The following is a 19,242-nucleotide window of genomic DNA, read 5'->3' as shown; positions in this document are numbered from 1 at the left end:
TAGTTTGCGTTTTTGTTTTTTTTTTTTTTTTTCGCTTCGAGTAACTTGTATACACGAGTTACGTATCTTAAAAAAAGACTGTAGGATTTCGATATATTAAGTTCTTAAGCGAAATATTTTAGAAAAAAAAAAAGTATTAGTGTAGAAACTTTTATATTGAAAAAAAACTTTCAGCGATTTTGGCATGAATTTATAAATAAATGCATTTAGGGATACAGTATTAGATTTCTTGTGCTTTGTTTATGTTATAGAAAAAGAATCACAAATTTATTTGATATCAACATATTCGTCTAAATACAGATAGTAATAAGCTATATATTTTTTCAATATATAAATTTAAATATTTTTCATACACGCACGCACAGATTATACATATCTATATTATACATGTCTCGATGCAATTCTCAACAAAGCCTGTGTCAACAATATTCTCAGAGTGTTAGAAAAATTTTACACCTTGACCGTCATCAGTCAATATGAGCTCTGCTTTTCTGGCAGTTTCTAATGTTCTCAGTGACCTAATCAGTATTTCCATGTCCAGGCCATAGAATTCTAGAATAAAAAGAAGTAAAAGTATTACTTTTTCTTAATCGTATGTAATAATAATAATAATAAGTAACAAAATACAAGTAATGTAATTAAATAGTGATAAAATCATGTGATATACCTTCTTCAGTTGTATCTTCTCCTTGTGTCAATTCATACAATGTGCACACAGACCCAATAAAGCCATTTGCTTGTGCCCAGTTGTACATTATGTCACCCCATTCGTCCAAAGTGTGCCAATAAACCAGCCACCTTTGCTTGGTCTTATCCAGTGGAGATGCATTTCCTGATTTTTCTAACTCTTCTAGTATTACTAACACAGCTTCGGGTGATAATTTTCCTATTGTAATATTTGTTAAGAAGTCTGTGTAATAGCATGAGTTATTATTATCTTTTGAAATAGCAAAAAAAACAAACCATTGTAAAGTTTAGAATTATGAAATATAAATATTAATAAAAACATCGTTAAGATTTTGTTTTTAAATATTATTAATAAAAAGGATACTATTTATGTTACTGTTGTTAAATACAGGATTAGTGTGCACTTCTCGCACATCCACAGTAGCCTGTTTTGTAATACGATAATATTCTAAAACCAAACTCTTCCAAGCTGCTATTTGTTTAGCTCTAGTTTCCGCGTGAGGTTGAAATCTGTTAAAGAAAAATTGCGATTATTTCTCATGTTGGATTAAGTATATTTCCAAGCGTATTCTTGTACATTATTATTATACTATTCTTTTTTTAACCTCCTCGATTTCTTCTAACCAACACGATAGATATTCATGTGATAACATATGTAAACATATTTTATTTTTACAAAAAGTGCAAAGATCATATAAATAACAATTAGTCGAAGAAAGCACGTGTTAGCAATAGAAAGGAGAACGTTAAGGTTTCGGCATATAAACAATATATTTAAAGGTAACAAAACAATATCATGTATCGAAACGTCTGTGACCAATCAGTAGTGAAAAGTTGATTGAATAATTCATTTACTTCGAAAACAATTTTATTAGAAACATCAATACTCACGTGAAAAAAGGAGGAAAGCTGTACTGCCACGGCCACTCAATTTCGGCCATTGTTGTGATTATCAGTTGTCACTTCACTAGCGATTGCACATACACACACACAGTTTACATTCACACGAACGCCGACAGGAGATCCCGCGAAGATAACGTCGCACGCGCATTCAGGAAAAAATAACAAAATACATGATCACATATCGATTCCATTATTGATTTAAGTCATTAGATATATTCAATAAATTTCATTTTATTTTGTGGATATTAGGTCGGTAGTTTGTAGTTCGGTCTATTTACGGCAGTTTTAAATGTTTTTAACTACTAAAGCATCGCCGAATGAATTTAAGACTAAGATTTTTAACAACAAGATCCAACTATGATTATCGGCCTGTTATTCACCAAATCGGATCTAATCGAATCTAATCGCACAAAAGTGTCGTAAAAAAGCAAGCTCACGTCACGTGCTACAGATGTGCAATTCTAGCGAATATCGAAAATTAAAAACGGAACGCAGCCTTAATTTCAGTCCCTATAAATTATTATCAACTGTCAATATATGTGGCAATTTGACAGATTTTATATATAGTATAGAGTATATATATTCAGTTACATATATTAGCATGGAGATACATCAAGATTCCGGAGAGATAAAGTGATCATGTTAAAATAATCATCATTGTATGTTGTTCAAATATGTTTTATTATAAAAAATAATGTTTCAACCTATAAAAACCCACGCATTACAATGATCAATGATAATACATCTTTTTTTTTTTTTTTTAATAACATAATGGTCAAATAAATCAGTAGAAAAATATACATGTAAAATAGCATATAAAACACATCTCAGTAGCTAATACAATAAAAAATCCAATATGATAAAACGTTCATTTGTTATTACAGAGATTCTTGTAAACAAGTAAATAATAGTTTTCAAAATACACAGGAAATTGTGATTCGTCGTCAGATTCTCTATAAGGCCTGTATCCGGCAAATGGATTCCTTTCGCAGTAAAGATAATCTATATTTTTTCCTAAGGTCAAATTTATATTCTCTACATCTAATTTAGCTTCATATTCCGAGTAACATGTCAAAATTAACGGACAATTTTGTTTAGCTAATATCTGAATAGATGGCACCCATTTGTTTCTTATATTTTTATTCCCTTCAATGTCACACCTAGGAAAACCAGGATGAAAACCTATAATTAAGTCTGGTTTCTTAAACGCAGTCTCTTCCACATAGTCTCCAAATGATTTATCTAGCCATTCTACTGAAATTTTCTTTTTTTGTTGTTTACAAGTATTACACAAGTTCAGTTTATGATTGAGGGATGTTCGATCTGGCCCTATAAGTATAAACCTCAGTGATTTTATGTTAGGAAGCAAGTGTAATATAATTTCCCAACACGGCAAGCACCACATATCTGTTGTGTTTCTAGCTATAACATGAAAAACCAATGATTTCTTCTGCGGATTATATTTTAACATTTGTATTCCATGAATTATTGTCAATGGTTTTGTGTAATTTGTTGATTGTTCAATTTTAAACAATTTGTACGGCGGTTTCAAAGAGGTTTTAATGATGTCTTCATAAACACTTAAAAACTCTTTCATGTTGCAAAATACCTTTTTTTCAGAAATTTGATTTATATAATTTACACAAACTGGCTTCGATACGGAAGATAGTGACATATATGCGGTGAAGGCCATTCTCAGAATATCACAGGTCCCTTTGTCATGATTGTTCTTGTGGTTTTTACAGAAGCTCACGGATATGCAAGTTGAACAGTTTTCCAATTGATTTTGTTTTTTGCACACTAGACACATTTTTGGATATTTGAACATTTGTACCTCGTATGGTAGTAACTTACGTTCCAGTCTCAACGCCACTTTCGACTTTAACATTACAAGCTGCATCATAGCTTTCTCCTCTTCGGACGAAGAGAATTCTGAAGGGTAAGTCTCACGCATATATCTCACAGCTCTGCATAGATCTTTATGCTGCGGCCAGTGTAGTTTCTGATGATCTTGACCGCAATAGGAGATCAATTTGCATCCGCTACACATCCTCAAAACTACTCTTTCACCGTATCGCTTACAGATGTGACACACGGTCGCGTAGAAGAACTTATTGTATACTTTATCTAAATTTTTACACATTTTTCTCTAAAGTAGCCAGATGATTTACTATCCACACACAGGAAAAAGAACAGATGTAAATATATGTATATATTATTTATATATGTACATACGTATATACTTGTTGCTGTTTTTTTTCGAACAAGATGTTAAGCAACAGGTACAAATCGAAGAGACGAGAAAAAAGGGAGCGAGATTTATCCGTTAGAGGATTTACATATAAACATAATAACATTTCGAATATTATACGTCACATTTCCTCGGTATGCTAATTGGATATTAAATAGGAAATTTTGAAACTTGAGAAATTCATCGTCTAATAGCCAATAAGTACGTGCGAGAACTCGTGCGACAAATAAAAAATGAGAAAAATGGTAGCAGTGCTTCGTCCGCAACAGTCGAAAAATCCCCAGAATTGACCAATTGCAATAATCAGGTGACTCGAATACAATTGGTCGATTCTCTTTCAATTCGAGATCTTAGGTCTGTTCTTTTTACCTGAACTGGCTACACTAGTTCAGAGGTTATCTTTCTTCTTCCAATGTAGAGTGAAAAAGATGAACTCTGAACTAGTGCAGCCAGTTCAGGTAAAAAGAACAGACCTCTTGTTTAGCGTCATGTAAAGCCTATGTCACACTACGGATTGGGATTGAGATTGGATTGCAATTTGGCCAATCAGAGAGAAGATCACTAAACTTAGGATTGGGTTTCTTTTTTCTGATTGGTCAAATTTCAATCCAATCTCAATCCCAATTCGTAGTGTGTCATAGGCTTAAGTAAGGTCCAAATTCATAGTCGTTTCTCAAATCTTAGATCTCGTCTCCAATCTCAAATTTCAGCTCTCAGATCCTAGATAATTTTATTTCTAGATCTTATCTAGATCTAGAAGAATCTTATCTAGATAATATTATCTTATTTAGAAAATTATCTTATCTAGATAATTATCTTATCTAGGAGATTCGAGATCTGAGAGCTGAAATTTGAGATTGGAAACGAGATCTAAGGCCTATGTCACGCTACGGATTGGGATTGAGATTTGACCAATCAGAAGAAAGAAAACCAATCCTAAGTTTGGTAATCTTCGCTCTGATTGGCCCCAATCCAATCTCAATCCTAATCCGTAGTGTGACATAAGCTTAAGATTTGAGAAGCGACTATGAATTCGGGCCTAAAAGTCTCTGCTGAATTTGCATCGTCTCGTCAAAATACGTGTGTGCAACCAATCAAACCTGTCAAAATGTATTTTTTCAAAGTAAGTAGCATATAAATCTATTTGTGTATTTAATATTAATTTATATTGTATAAAAATTTTTTAAATATATCATTAGAATATTTTTTAAACATATCATTAAAATATTTTCTTAAATATTGTGATGTTTTATTCACACACACAGAATAGTTCGCGAAGAGATAATTAATAACGAGAGAGATCTCCAAACCCCTGTGTAAAAGCCGCGGCCTTTTTGTTTCAAACATGAGAGAAGAAATACAATGGCAAAAAAATTTGTACGAAAATTACGGATTGCCGGACAACTACACGGATAGTTCTTTCTTGGAACAATTGCGTAAAAATATTAAACCGAATAACGTGACGTTGGTAGATGCGATAAATCTGGGTGCTGATATAACCATACAATTGAGCATAGTCGTGCTTTTTGTCATAATATTTATTTGGTTAAATAACGAGTGGGTCACTCCGGATATTGTTACAATATCCGGAAGCGTTCTGACAAGTCTCGGGTATTTTGTTTACAATGTAAGAACACCCGATCGGCGTTCGAATCTGTCGAAAGACTTGTGGACCGTGTTTATATTTTTGACGTTCGGTTATATATTGTCGCCAATTTTGAAAACTTTAACCGAGACAATCAGTACCGACACAATTTACGCTATGACAATATTGATGTTTCTCACCCATTTGATATTTAGCAAATACGGATTATCGCAGATCTCATTGTCGGATTCGTTGTCGGTAACTTCTTCAATTTTTGGATCGTTAATGTTGGCCTCCAGATTGGCGTCCCCGTTACACGCCTTCACACTTCTAACGGTGTCGGTTCAGTGTTTTGTACTCTTGCCGTATTTATTATCACAAACGAGTAACAAGATTGTTATATCAGCCGTTCTCTCAACTGGTACCGTGTATTCGCTTGTATTCATTTCGCAAACATTCTTATACGTTTTTGTCACTGCCGTAACGATCATTCACTTTATTTGTCCACTTTGGTACATCAGGTGTCAAAAATTCAAAGATAACATTTACGGTCCGTGGGATGAAGCAGTGATTACTTCCTAAGTAAAATTGATTTTTGCAATCATCGCAGTTACGAATTATGTACAGATATATTGTAAGAAATTTATAAAGTTTATGTATAAAGTTTTGAGATATAACGTTGTTTACTTATCGTAATTGTACATAATTTATTTTACAAGAATATATTTTGTTACATGTGATACATATGTTATATAGAGAAAGAGAGGAAAGAAGCATGTATGTCAATGTGTTATTTTAAAAGATACAAAAGCGAAAACTTACTTAAAATATAGTTTGTAATTGATATCTTTATTTATACAAATAAATCAAAATTCATTATACGTAAGGAGCTCAAATGTTTTTGTTAAAAATTTCGTACTATTGCTCCGATATAGTGTACATACTATATACCGCTATAGTATACTCCGATAGTATATATGATATATATAATATATAATATATACTGCTCGCAATTACCGGCCCAGGAACTCGGGACCTCCCTAACTCGCGTTTCACACATTGGATTTTTCCGGGCCGGTCTTTTCTCAGTCGAAGTTACCGACTTAAATGCAAACTGAATCGGGCCTCCAATCAGCTTGAATTGGTTGTGAAAGATGTGGAAGAACAATGTGAGAACGAAAGAAATATTTAACCCTGTTTTTGTAACCCTGAGGGGAATAAAAAAATTAAAAATTACTGCTCACGATAATTATACATATAAAAAGCGGAGAGCATCCACGTATATAACTAGGATATATATAAATTTCATATAAGTTCTACTTGCCGTTCGCGCAACGCTCATGGAATCATCGTTTTTTTCTTCATCGAAAATTAAACAAAGATAGGTAACGCGTTGCGAACAGCAAGTGGAACTTACCCATAAGTGAAACAAGATGGTGTTATATTAAAAAATTCAAACTATACAAGTGAACACAAATTCTTTCTCCCGTTATTTGTAATATTATTATCGTAACAAAAACCAGTTTCAGTTTAAAAAACTCTAGTGTATAGACCTTTTATCATTTTATAATTATAAATTGTAGCAGTCTTTTAATTCGTCTTATGAGAGCTTCGATGAAGCTACGATCCAACGTCGCGTATTCGCTGTGCGTTGTTTCCAGTAACTGTGTAATAAAAGTATCTGTGAACGTGGCAACGAGTCCTTGCTTCAGTTCCATTAACGTTTCCGACGAGACCTTCCATTCTATCATACTGTCGTCAACGCCTCCCGACGATACTGTTTGTGGACAAACACACATTTAAGAAAGAGTTTTTACGTAACACTTGCGTGCTTATAAACACAAACAACAAATATATCTAAATTAAATAAAATTATTTATACTGACCGTGCACCCTTTGAGTTTGCCGCGATATCACCAGCATGGTATAAAAGTCCAGATGACTCCAAAGAATGTACAACGCGTGCTCTATTATAAAAGAACAATATTTTATGCTTTGTCGCTTGTCCTTCACCCAACGATTCAATCGTTGCTCGACAAGCATTCGTTGCTTTTCCACATCGAGTTCCAGCTCGTTATCAGACATGTACTGACAATAAAAATCAATCGCATTAAATCTTTGTAGTATATATGATGTGTGTATATACACATAAACGAGAAAATAAAAATTCAATTCTGAAAGTCTTAATATCAACCTTCTTTAGTTCCGCTGTATTCATGTCGGCTACCATTGACGACTTCTTTATCAAGGAATCGATATGAGGTAATTCAGTGTGTAGTAAATTTGTCACAGAAACCAGCTGTTCGACTATCACGCCCAAATGCACACCACCGGAAGTGTCCTTTATTGTGTCCTGTCTTCCTCCTGGTTTCAGCGTTAAGTGAGGATCGAACAGCACATTCCTTATTTTCTGATCCATGTGACTGTGTTGCATCTGAAGCAAAAATATGAAACTTCTAACACACAAACGTCTGAACAAATTCACTGAAAAACTCTAAAAATAATAAATTTTCCTTGATGTTTTCAATATATATATTATTCATATTAAAGGCCTTACTTGATTGCGTGTATACAACATGATGTTGGCGACTATCTGTATACAAGAAATATATTGTTGGTTCGCATCGGCTTCCTGATAATTGTGGTTTATCGGAATCGAGTGCATTTGGAATTTTTTCAGTAACGAGAGCATCAATTTCTGTAGGCGGTAGAGATGCGCCCGCAACTCCCTCATCCCCGTGGTACTCTCCACTTTGTAATCATCTATATCTGTTCTCGCCAATTCCTCTTCCACAAGTTTGTACATGTCTGTAAAGCAATGATATTTATAATATAATAACGTATTAACGTTATATAATCGTTCAAGTAATCTTGATGATTTTTTCGACACAAACCTATATTTGCCGATCTGGATATCACACCGGTGAGACACGCTATTTCCTTCAAGAAAAGTTTATTGGCATGGGAGAACGCGTTTCTCAAAGTCATTTCTACGGTATCTCTGTGACTTTGTAAGAAACTGCAGACTTGCACGGCGCACGATTGATTCTCCGTTCCTAGGGTGGTGAACAGAGCGTCGCAAAGATACAAAGCCGGTAGAAAGATCTGCTGGTAACGTTGTCCGACCGACGGTATAAACGAGTAATCGCCACCCTCAAAACCCACGTGAACATCGGGATGTTGATCGAACACGCACATAGTAGACATACAGGACAGGATCTTGTTCTCCAGGAGACTCTCCGCGCCGAATCTTGTTGACGCCATTCTGCAAAAAATGGCTATTTTCGCTTCGTAAAGATACAAAGGTCGCAGAGTCTGCGGTTCCGGTTGCAGCATGAATCGCAGCATATTGTCCGATTCCAACAGACTGTCTATCATGTGCTTCAAATAGCCTCTGCTCGTCAAATATATCATCCAGGCGTTGTCGCAATCCAATTCCAGAATCTTGTCCAGACAGGACAACGCGAGCATCTTGCACACGTCGTGTCCACCGGAACAGCTGTGGCACAAAATGTCCATCAACTGATTCCCGAAACTGTTGATGACTTGAATTGTCGCGTAACGCTGCAAACGTTCCTGGGTAGGCATGAGCTTGTTGAGCGAACTATCCAATTGTCTGATGTACATCGAGTCGATTACGTTTACGTGTTCGAATTCAAAACCAACGATGCTCAGGAAGTTCAATAAGGCCGCGTAGAGATGCGTAACGACCTTTTGTGAAGAAGCACCGGCATTTATGATCCATTGTAAAATGTGATTTAGAATAATTTTCATCATTGTTGTATTTGACGGTGAGGACGGCAATAACTCGTTGTCCGACTGGACTACAAAACTGTTTCGCAAGTTCACCAACAGCATCAAGACCGTGCCGGACACCAACGTCTTGATTTCGCTCAGAGCTTCGCAAGAGGTCATTTTCTGTAGAAGATCGTGCGACAAATTCAGCAAAAGGCTCTGTCTTTGACTCGCCGGGAGTTGTTGATCGGTCGCGACGGAGAATAGTATCTCTGTAGTTTGGCACCAACCCTCCACGAATTTCACCGTTGCGTAAGATAAGACTTTGGTCTGATTCTTCTTCAGCGCGTATGCGAGTACGGATTTTACTTCTTGCTGCATAAGTTTGCGCTGAGTGGCGGTCGCGCTGCTCTGCGTGACCGTCAATTCCTCGGTGATGAGGGAATGCAATTTACGAATGTCGATGAGTCGCGGACCGCCCATTAACGCGACGGGTGTGCTGCATTTGCCCAAAACCACTTCGATTTGCGACGGATCAAAGAATTCCCATGACTTCGTGGGTTCCAGGTAGAGTTGGAAGTCGATGTAGTGTAAAAGATCCATTAAGAGCTTCTGGGACGGTACAATCTGATCTTTATCCTGATTCACATTTCCCACCAGTCGTTGAATTAAGGAAGTCTGCAGACTGCCGCCAGCAACACGCAACTCGATAGCGGCTATCTTCATTAGCCAAGACATGCAGCCGAGCTCGGTCGATCTGTTCGGTCCTTGGAACGGTAATTTCGAGAGGTGTCTCTGCACGAAGTCCTGACTGCTGGTGGTACTGATTGCTCGCAGAAATCTGAGAATTGGTGCTGACGTTTTGCTATTGGCTGTCAATGTATGAAGATAGCAGTAACAGGCTTCGGTTATTTTGTCGCGACCGCGATCGAGAGACTGTTCGAGAATACCCAGGATAGAATGCAAACAAGTGCGTGGAAATCCTAGAATACCCGGTTGCTGAATAACGGTCTTTCTGATATCTTTGGTTATTTCAAAACCGAGCAAATAGTGCGCGAGATTGGGCGCAGGCCGTGTAATACTGTGCATCATCAACAGCAATATCCTCTCTTTGCAATTGCCAATTTGCAGTCTGCTTTGTTCGCCGGCTGCTGTCTCATCTTCGTCTTCCGAAACGCTCTCCGCATCTAGACACTCGACAAATCCGTGTCTGATGTTCGTAGCTAGAGTAGACGTTGACGTGAATGTTGACAACAATTCGGAGTCCGCTCCGGGCTCGGTGGTTACACCCTGAATAACGCCAACAGCCACGAAAGCTTGCTTCGGTAGCCACGAATTGTACGAAACGTACTTCACGATATTAATCATGTGATCCGGTTTGCCTGTGCGAGGATTCACTCCGAGCAACAAACGCGACAGTCCCGTCATAAGTTTGTTCTCGGACGGTATGGCGGCCAGCTGCGCCATGTAATTATTTTGCGTCTTCAGTCCGCGTTCTAATATTTCCAAACAATACAAACTGCAATTTTCAAGGTGCTTCTTGCCAGGAAAATTGTCGTAAGTGTCAAAATGATGACATCCCTCGTCCAGGATGAGTAATATGACGTACAGTAATTCAGAAGCGGCAAGCTTAATGTGCAAGCTCGTCATTAGATGATATCCCGGGGCCGAATTCACCAAGGTGGTTTCACCGCCTTGCAACTCGACTCTACAACCCTCGAAATCCTCCACAGCTGGCTCGTATTGTTTTATCAACTTGGAGAATATTTTCAAACACGCCTCGGCCACTTCCCACTTCTCAGCGGGATTTTTGTACGAACGCGTGTAGAATTTCAAGAAGACGATATTAATGATAAAATGCAAGTACGGATCAAATCCTGGATTCCGTTGGCCGACACCAAGCAGACGAGGTATCGGAAAATTAGTTAGAACATCCAACAGTTCCAGCACGGCGCGTGTCAATGGATACTCCTCGTTTCTAGATTCGATTTCTTCCAGTTCAGTTTGCACACCTCTCGGTTGATAACTGCTTGTGGTCGGTATAGTGGAGAGAATCTGAGCAGCTTCCAAACTCTGCCAAACCACGGACGAACTTTCCGGTGATCTGGCAAGTGCCGCGAGAGTTCTCACCAGCACACCTTTTAGCGGTATCGGCATCGCGCAGCTCACCAAACCGATCAGGGACGGGAGAACCTTCCAATTTGGATGATCGCATATAGCGACTCTCGACATCTCGTCGTTCTTAGCGATTACTTGAACGACCGAAAGCACCGCTTCAAGACCCTTGACTTCCTGAGGCATAATTCCTTTCGGATGACATCGTTGTCTGTACACTGTGTCTTGACTGGGAGGCAATTCCTGTCTCAAATTGTAATAATATCGACTCAAGGAGTTGAAAAAATGATCCCACGAAATCGTTGCTGAACCAGTCGACCCTGCACAACATCAGTCTTATTGCAACACACACACACACACACACAATATCGGCATAAAAAAAAAAAGTAACATATTTATATAAATTATATATACGTTACCGTTTGGTTTGAAAAAATTGAATGCGTGTCTAGCTGCCTGTGTCGATGAAGCGAGTGACGAAATCATTTTCATATACGGAACGAACAAACCCGCCGGCAGTATTTCTCCCGCGAGTCGAATGAATTTAAACAAGGCAACTTGTCTGGAAGGCAGGCGGCTAATGTACGCAGAAGCTGTTACGTGAGTCGTATCGGTGTGGTGACACCAATAATCCATGACTAAATTTAACTTCAGCGGATCTTTCTTGTAGAGTTCCGCTACCATTAACATTAAATATTCAAAATGATTGTCCAGATTCATGGGAGGTTCAATACCTTCCTGCTGAAACGCTTGTATCAAACGCATGGACTCGTCGGCGCGACTGCGCAGCTCTTTAATTTTGACAGGCATCAGTAATATGAAGTCCGAGATGAGAGTGTGAAAATAACGAACGTAAAACTCTTCGTGGTGCAAGTAACTGTTTTTAAACAAAACTTCGGCCATAAAATGAAAAGCCTTGTTTGCCAAGGCCGCTTCGATCAACATCTCATCTTCCATAGTTATGCTCTGCGACTGAAACTGAGTGGAAGTTGTTTTAATTGTGATCATGGCTACCGCCAAAGCGAACTGTATCACTCCTCGTAATCCAGCACTTTCCCAATTTATATTGGTGGACATTATTTTTTTATTTAATTCTTCTAACGCGTCCCTTTCCGTTATCAGTGGCATCGAATTGACTAATTCTGAAAAAAAAAAAGTATCACAGAAATAAACAATTGATAGGAAATTTTTGCTGTATAATTAGAAACAAAACAAGCGCAACGTACCTTCGCCATTTTCACGACTATGTAAAAAGCTGAAATTTAGGGCATTTAAAACAGCCATAATGAGCGCAAGTGTAACCCTGTCAGGTCCACCTTCACCCGCTTCAGATTCCACTTGACGTGTTTGTAATATAGATAATAAACGAAACAGAATTATATTTGGCAAAGACGTTTGGGCAGACCATAAGTATAAAATATCAGCCAGATCCTGTCGCGTGTCGTTATAAAGTTTCATGACCATCTGATGATGCTTCGCTCCGCCTAATGCTTTATTTTGTTGCAGTAAATCTTGCTCCTATTTAAAATTATTTATTTTTGAAGAGATACACATTGTTTTGATATAAAAAATATCCTGTATATAATATCTATATATATAATTTTGTTTTAACTCTATTACCTTAGTAGGATCCATTTCTTCTACCAAAGACAAAATTCTGTTCAGCAGACCATCCTCTTGCAATTTGTTTGTATAATCCGTAATATGTCTTGTAAGTGCAACTGGTGTATCCACCGCCCAACTGTGACCGATACGAGTATGCACCAATGTTCTTAATACTGATGTCAATGCCTTTCTTCCGTCGTAATAAAGAAGAACGGCTGTTAAACCGCGAGTTAAACCAGGATGATGCGGCATTTGTAACTGAGCCGTACAGAGAAGATCCAGGGCCATAAATTCATTCAAATCATACATATCTGATATAATAACAGTCTCATCCACCAATTCCTTTGACAATATCTGATGACCCAAACCAGGCAGTGTTATTCCATCTGTGACTCCTTTTTTTATCTCTTCGCGACTTTTTGGATTTTTTGGCTGATGCATAGAAAATATATGTAAAATTTTAATCTCCGCCAACCAACAAGTTTGCAATTGCTCCAATATTAAATCAGATATATAAATATACTTACTGGATTTTTTAAGATGGTAAGAAAGTTTTGTCTGTGATTACGCAAAGCTTCTGTGAGTTCATGATACTGTGGGTCTTGAATATCAGGTCCTGATATTATATACTTCTCAACGAGACTTAGCAACTCCTTGTACGGAGTCCACATATCTTCTGTTATTGCTTTGTCTACATGAAACAAAATATTTTTTAATTTTCTCTTTGATATTACGATAGAAAATATACAAAACCAAATGCAAATATTATAGAACAAATGTAAAATAATTGAAAAATTAGTTTTCAGACATGGAGAGGAGGTTAACTTCAACGCGTGACGGTCCCAAACACAATATTACACATGCTCGGATGTGAATTACCTTCTGACATATTTTCGTTGTAAGCGCAATTTTATGCATTAACAAAAATAACAGACGACAAAACTTAATCATTAAGTAAAAATTAAGTGCGATGGAGCCGGCTTCTCGCACGGATTCTCATCGGAAACACAAAAACCGGTTTCCTCTGGCGGGAACAAAGTCAATAAGAGAAGCATCCATTGACGAAACATCACGGGCTACGTTCCAAAATTCTACCTTGGTTAATAAAATGCTATATTTTATGTCACGCGTACTATAGTTTTCGATTTACTAAGGTAAGTTATTTTGGAACGTACCCATGAAAGTCGAGACAAACGTAATTGGACGAGCATTTTCTTACATCGTGATTGGATGTTTTAGAGGAATCGAGGTGTAATATGATCTCAAGCCGGATGCACAACGGTCCAATCGCATTGATCGATTCGTCGAATTGACCAATGCGATTGATCAATTCTTCGAGAACCGAAGCACTTCGAAGCACTTGCAACGCGACTTGAATCGCGCACCTCTTTGATTCCCATTGTCCCATCATCATCATCATCGTCCATGTGGCGACCCTCTCACATTGTCAAACTTCATATGGATTATGAGATATACGCGCGCTTTTTTTCTTGGAATTTGGAAACGTTTTTCTCGTAGTTAATCATTTATTTAAATGGCCACTCTGTGTTCCCACATTTGTTGCGTAAAATAATTTTCGTAAGTTTTTCTGAAAATATTTAAAAGTCGCTTAAACTGACACATAATGCGGATTCGCGAATTGACGTGTACATATGTCACCGGTCGGTAATTTTGTGTACGTGGTCGCTCGCGAATTTATTTTCGGAGTCGTTTAAATGTGTAAATGTACAATCTCGAAGAAGCACCGAATGATCGAATATTAAAAATTTGTTTTTCTTCTACGATTTGATTCTCGTTGCGCAAATGATCGCGCAAATGCAGATGTTTATTTGTCAATTTTAATTATAACCTTTAACCACACACACATGTGTTCGGTGTTTGTACGTATATACGTATAATAAATTTAAATACGTATATTTACTTATTAGGTTTTTAAATCATTGTTTTTTTTTAAACCTGTTGAATTTACTTGTCGGCATTTTTGTGTTTTGCAAAATGTTTATAGATATTACATGGATGAAAATATACTAACGTATGTATACTTAGCAGAGGAAGATAAATTTAATTTTATATTTGCAGGTTTAAATGTTGTAAAACTCAGAACTTGTTTTTGTTAAAATTATTGTGCAACTTTCTACACAAACATGGCGTTATTGACGAAAGCGAGAGGTCTGCACATGAATGCTCAGAAGCAAGAGACGTTATTAAAGTTAACTGTACTTTCTCTAGCAGCAATTTTATGTAAGTTTATCTCCGTACTTGTAACGACCTGTTACAGCTGAGCTGTGTGGAGAAATATAACAAATATATTTAATTTAATTCACTCAAAAAACTTTGTTACAGCATTTGCAACACGTTTGTTCTCGGTACTGAGATTTGAAAGTGTTATTCACGAATTTGATCCATATTTCAATTATCGCACAACAAAATACTTAGCCGAAAATGGATTTTATAGTTTTCATAATTGGTTCGACGATAGAGTTTGGTATCCACTTGGCAGAATAATAGGCGGTGTGTTTACATTACATTTACATAAAAAAAAGTTGATGTGTGACACACAGTTGAGAGAGTGAATTATATTTAATTTGTAAAAATATTTTGCAGGAACCATATATCCCGGTCTGATGATAACTTCAGCAGCGATATACAGGATTTCTTGGTTGCTAAATATTACGTTAGATATACGCAACATTTGTGTCTTTCTTGCTCCGTTATTTTCAAGTTTAACAACAATCATCACTTATCTGCTTACCAAAGAATTAAAGGTATATTTTGTATTCTTACTTCTCAGGTGAATACAATTATACTATGTTTTTTTTAAACAGACAATGTTACGTTTACTGTATTTACTTCTCTTAGGATTCCGCGTCAGGTCTATTCGCAGCTGCAATGATCGCAATCGTACCTGGATATATATCTCGATCGGTTGCAGGATCTTACGACAATGAAGGCATAGCGATTTTCTGTATGTTGTTCACATACTACATGTGGATCAAAGCTGTAAAGACGGGAGCAATATCTTGGGCCACATGCGCTGCCCTAGCTTATTTCTACATGGTATCTTCGTGGGGCGGATACGTCTTTTTAATTAATTTAATCCCGTTACACGTGTTAACTCTGATGGTGACCGGTAGATTTTCTCACAGGATATACAGCGCGTACAGCATTCTTTATTGTTTAGGCACAATTCTTTCTATGCAAATTTCATTCGTTGGTTTCCAACCGGTTCAAAGTTCCGAACATATGCTTGTAAGTTGCATAAAAAGATTTCGTAACCAACTAAATTTATGCGCGCAAGTTTATTTATTTCTATTTTACATTTTTTTTTACAGGCATTGGGTGTCTTTGGTCTCTGTCAGATACACGCATTGGTAGATTATTTGCGTAGTAAATTATCACAAAATGAATTTGAAATATTATTCCGCGCTCTGTTAATTGTGGTAGTCTCGGCGTCGTGCGTAGTCGGTGGTATTTTAACCATCACAGGTAATATAAATCTTGTGCAATTTATTTCACACGTGTGTGGATATATATATTATATTTCATTTAAAAATTTATTCTTACGCGCCTCGCTTAATGTTTTAAAGGAAAAATATCACCATGGACCGGACGGTTTTACTCTCTGCTCGATCCGTCATACGCAAAGAATCACATTCCAATAATCGCTTCAGTTTCGGAACATCAGCCGACATCATGGAGCTCTTTCTACTTTGATTTGCAGATACTTGTATTTTTGTTCCCGTCGGGCTTATACTTCTGTTTCTCCAAATTAACAGACTCAAACATTTTCTTGATTTTGTACGGAGTTACCAGTTTATATTTTGCAGTAAGTAAATCCAAGATGTGTGAAATATTTTGTCATTGACAATACAGCTTGTTAGCCTTTTTACATATCTATTGTTTTATAAGTGAAAAATGTATTTTAACTGTATTGTATTAATATTTGAAACGCATTTATATATTTTAGGGTGTGATGGTACGTTTAATGTTGGTGCTCGCTCCAGTAATGTGCATTTTGGGCGGAATCGGAGCATCCTCTCTGTTAAGTACTTACATGAAGCAAATCGAAAGTGGAAAAGTTGTCGACAAGAAAGCTAAGAAGTTCGAGAGCAACTATGTTCTAAAGAGTGAAGTGAGTTACAGAAATCAAAATTTTGAAAAATAGTTTTATAAATGAATGAAAAACAAAAACATATTGTTTTTTTAGACACAGAAGTAGTAACATTAAATTCTCTTAATATATATAGGTTGCCACATTTTTCGTCGTAGTGATGTGTATACTTTTCATCTCTTACACTTTTCACTGCACATGGGTTACGGCAGAAGCTTACAGCTCGCCCAGCATTGTATTGTCCGCACGATCGCCTGACGGCGGACGGATGATTTTTGATGATTTCAGAGAAGCTTATTATTGGCTACGTATGAACACTCCTGAAGTAAGCGGTTCCAGTACTTAACAAATAATATATAAATTTGTGTAATAAAGTTATATATATTTATTATTTTGCATCACCATCTGCATTGACTCTTAAAAGTTTTATTTAAATTTTTCAGTTTTTTTACAAGGAAAATTCTTGAAAAACAAAGACCAAGAGAAATTTCTCTTGTTGCGTTTACATATTCAATTGTTTTCAGAATGCTAAAGTGATGTCTTGGTGGGATTACGGATATCAGATAACCGCAATGGCGAATCGTACTATTTTGGTAGATAATAACACATGGAATAATACGCACATATCAAGAGTCGGTCAGGCAATGGCAAGTTCCGAGGAGAAGGCTTATGAGATCATGAGAGAGTTGGATGTCAACTACGTTCTTGTGATTTTTGGAGGACTTACCGGTTACTCGTCGGATGGTAAATCTAATTTGACGTGCAACAACCAATATAAGTAGAGTCAGTTTTGAAAAAAAAAATAAATAAATAAATAGACTGATTCTGAAAATAATATAAAAATATTTTACATTACAAAGTATTTATAATTGTTGTACATTTTGTACATCTCAGATATAAACAAGTTCCTATGGATGGTGCGCATTGGTGGAAGTACGGAGAAAGGAAAATCTATAACCGAATGGGATTATTATAACTCCGCGGGCGAATTTCGAGTGGACAAAGAGGGATCCCCAGTTTTGCTCAACTGTCTCATGTACAAAATGTGTTACTACAGATTCGGCCAAGTCTACACAGAAGGCGGTAAAAGACTTTCTCGCTATTATTATAGATTTTTACAGGTGTGTGGGCGGCAATGTTTATTTTATTGAAAAAATTAATATTGCAAATAGGTAAGCCGTCAGGTTACGACCGAGTGAGAAATATGGAGATCGGAAACAAAGATTTCGAATTGAACACGCTGGAGGAGGCATATACCACGGAACACTGGCTCGTACGAATTTACAAAGTGAAGGATCTACGAAACAGAGGGGCTTAAATGTTATTCCAACATTCTAATTTGCATTTGGTCACATCTATTGCCATAACTTTGTAAATTTTTTGATATTTACGTTCGCGCTTAGATACGAATTTCGCAATTCGGTTTATTTAGCGGTCGCGACAGTCAGACTGTAAACGAAATTTTTATAAAACTAAAAATTACGTAAAGATAAAAAAAAAGAAAAAAAAAAAGAAACGATACCAGTATATCGATACTTGCAGTTTATTGCAATTTTGAAAAGTTGTATATTTAGTATGTATGTATTTTGACAGTAAGCCTGTTAAAACATCGTATATGATATATCGAATAACATGACTAGTAATGTATGTTTGTTTATGAATATTAGCACATATGCAAGTGTATTACAAACGTAAGAGAAGATAGTCGTCATTTCCGTGAAATAGGACGCGTTCGCTTTGGACGCTTGCGCGCTTTGATGAGCGTCAGTACGTCTTTTTATATAGTTCTTTAAATGTAGAATAAAGATAGACCGACCGGTCGAAGCGCGCAAGCGCCTAAAAACGAACGCAACCATAACGTTGCTTCTATTTACGCGCGCTAAATTATATCTAACAAATATAAACTATTTTAAATTCCTTTTGTAAAGAGAAAGAACGAGAGAAGTGCGATTCAATATATGAATATTTCATAAAAAAAATTTTATATATTGTAGTCAATTTTTTCTCTTTGGATATATGTAGTTAGAAAATGTTTAAGTTAGTTGTATCAAAAAAAAAAAAAAATGCTGAATAAAAAACGCGCAAGAAATATACATACACATTTTAACTTTATTTAAATAGATTATACATACCATATGTGTATCGAAATATGAGCAATATATATAGATTGCATTGTTTAAGCCAATTGAGATGTGTATAAATATGAAAGTGAATACAAAGTAGGTGGCATGTGTTTTATATATATATTTT

At 36.5% G+C, this 19,242-nt stretch overlaps 5 protein-coding genes across 9 annotated transcripts; 2 read left to right on the top strand and 3 right to left on the bottom strand.

Annotated features, from left to right (window-relative positions):
- Positions 1–15: 15 nt before the first annotated feature.
- Positions 16–3,506, bottom strand: LOC109855999 (vacuolar protein-sorting-associated protein 25). Of its 2 annotated transcripts, XM_020430781.1 has the most exons (5): positions 3,445–3,506; positions 1,579–1,654; positions 1,052–1,197; positions 668–886; positions 16–552 (listed from the first exon to the last, which is right to left on the bottom strand). In XM_020430781.1, the coding sequence occupies exons 2-5, from the start codon at positions 1,626–1,628 to the stop codon at positions 440–442; spliced, it is 528 nt and encodes a 175-aa protein (XP_020286370.1). In that variant the 5' UTR covers positions 1,629–1,654; positions 3,445–3,506; the 3' UTR covers positions 16–439. The 2 variants fall into 2 exon arrangements, with proteins under 2 accessions (XP_020286370.1, XP_020286369.1); XM_020430780.1 differs by lacking the exon at positions 3,445–3,506 and having other exon boundaries at positions 1,579–1,724.
- LOC109855998 lies at positions 2,319–4,054 on the bottom strand. Of its 2 annotated transcripts, XM_020430779.1 has the most exons (2): positions 3,826–4,054; positions 2,319–3,717 (listed from the first exon to the last, which is right to left on the bottom strand). In XM_020430779.1, the coding sequence occupies exon 2, from the start codon at positions 3,638–3,640 to the stop codon at positions 2,459–2,461; it is 1,182 nt and encodes a 393-aa protein (XP_020286368.1). In that variant the 5' UTR covers positions 3,641–3,717; positions 3,826–4,054; the 3' UTR covers positions 2,319–2,458. The 2 variants fall into 2 exon arrangements, with proteins under 2 accessions (XP_020286368.1, XP_020286367.1); XM_020430778.1 differs by having other exon boundaries at positions 2,319–4,054.
- An 840-nt stretch (positions 4,055–4,894) lies between these two features.
- Positions 4,895–6,031, top strand: LOC109856008 (phosphatidylinositol N-acetylglucosaminyltransferase subunit C). The gene is made up of 2 exons (XM_020430798.1): positions 4,895–4,964; positions 5,107–6,031. The coding sequence occupies exon 2, from the start codon at positions 5,187–5,189 to the stop codon at positions 6,006–6,008; it is 822 nt and encodes a 273-aa protein (XP_020286387.1). The 5' UTR covers positions 4,895–4,964; positions 5,107–5,186; the 3' UTR covers positions 6,009–6,031.
- Positions 4,909–18,708, top strand: LOC109856007 (dolichyl-diphosphooligosaccharide--protein glycosyltransferase subunit STT3A). 3 transcript variants are annotated; one of them, XM_020430797.1, is made up of 13 exons: positions 4,909–4,964; positions 13,681–13,779; positions 14,961–15,122; positions 15,225–15,392; positions 15,486–15,646; positions 15,741–16,130; positions 16,214–16,367; positions 16,469–16,707; positions 16,849–17,013; positions 17,129–17,317; positions 17,517–17,736; positions 17,887–18,075; positions 18,165–18,708. In XM_020430797.1, the coding sequence occupies exons 3-13, from the start codon at positions 15,026–15,028 to the stop codon at positions 18,308–18,310; spliced, it is 2,118 nt and encodes a 705-aa protein (XP_020286386.1). In that variant the 5' UTR covers positions 4,909–4,964; positions 13,681–13,779; positions 14,961–15,025; the 3' UTR covers positions 18,311–18,708. The 3 variants fall into 3 exon arrangements, with proteins under 3 accessions (XP_020286386.1, XP_020286384.1, XP_020286385.1); XM_020430795.1 differs by lacking the exons at positions 4,909–4,964; positions 13,681–13,779 and adding an exon at positions 14,287–14,459; XM_020430796.1 differs by lacking the exons at positions 4,909–4,964; positions 13,681–13,779 and adding an exon at positions 14,533–14,761.
- Positions 6,969–13,896, bottom strand: LOC109856005 (nuclear pore complex protein Nup205). The gene is made up of 10 exons (XM_020430791.1): positions 13,761–13,896; positions 13,409–13,572; positions 12,897–13,313; positions 12,503–12,794; positions 11,696–12,418; positions 8,321–11,596; positions 7,984–8,234; positions 7,621–7,860; positions 7,313–7,514; positions 6,969–7,203 (listed from the first exon to the last, which is right to left on the bottom strand). Exons 1-10 carry the CDS (start codon positions 13,768–13,770, stop codon positions 6,986–6,988), a joined length of 5,793 nt encoding a protein of 1,930 aa, XP_020286380.1. The 5' UTR covers positions 13,771–13,896; the 3' UTR covers positions 6,969–6,985.
- Positions 18,709–19,242: the final 534 nt, after the last annotated feature.

The sequence above is a fragment of the Pseudomyrmex gracilis genome, unplaced genomic scaffold, assembly GCF_002006095.1.
Source record: "Pseudomyrmex gracilis isolate BER0280 unplaced genomic scaffold, ASM200609v1 scaffold_104, whole genome shotgun sequence".
NCBI classification, from domain to species: domain Eukaryota; kingdom Metazoa; phylum Arthropoda; class Insecta; order Hymenoptera; family Formicidae; genus Pseudomyrmex; species Pseudomyrmex gracilis.
This window is presented reverse-complemented; position numbering and strand designations above follow the sequence as displayed.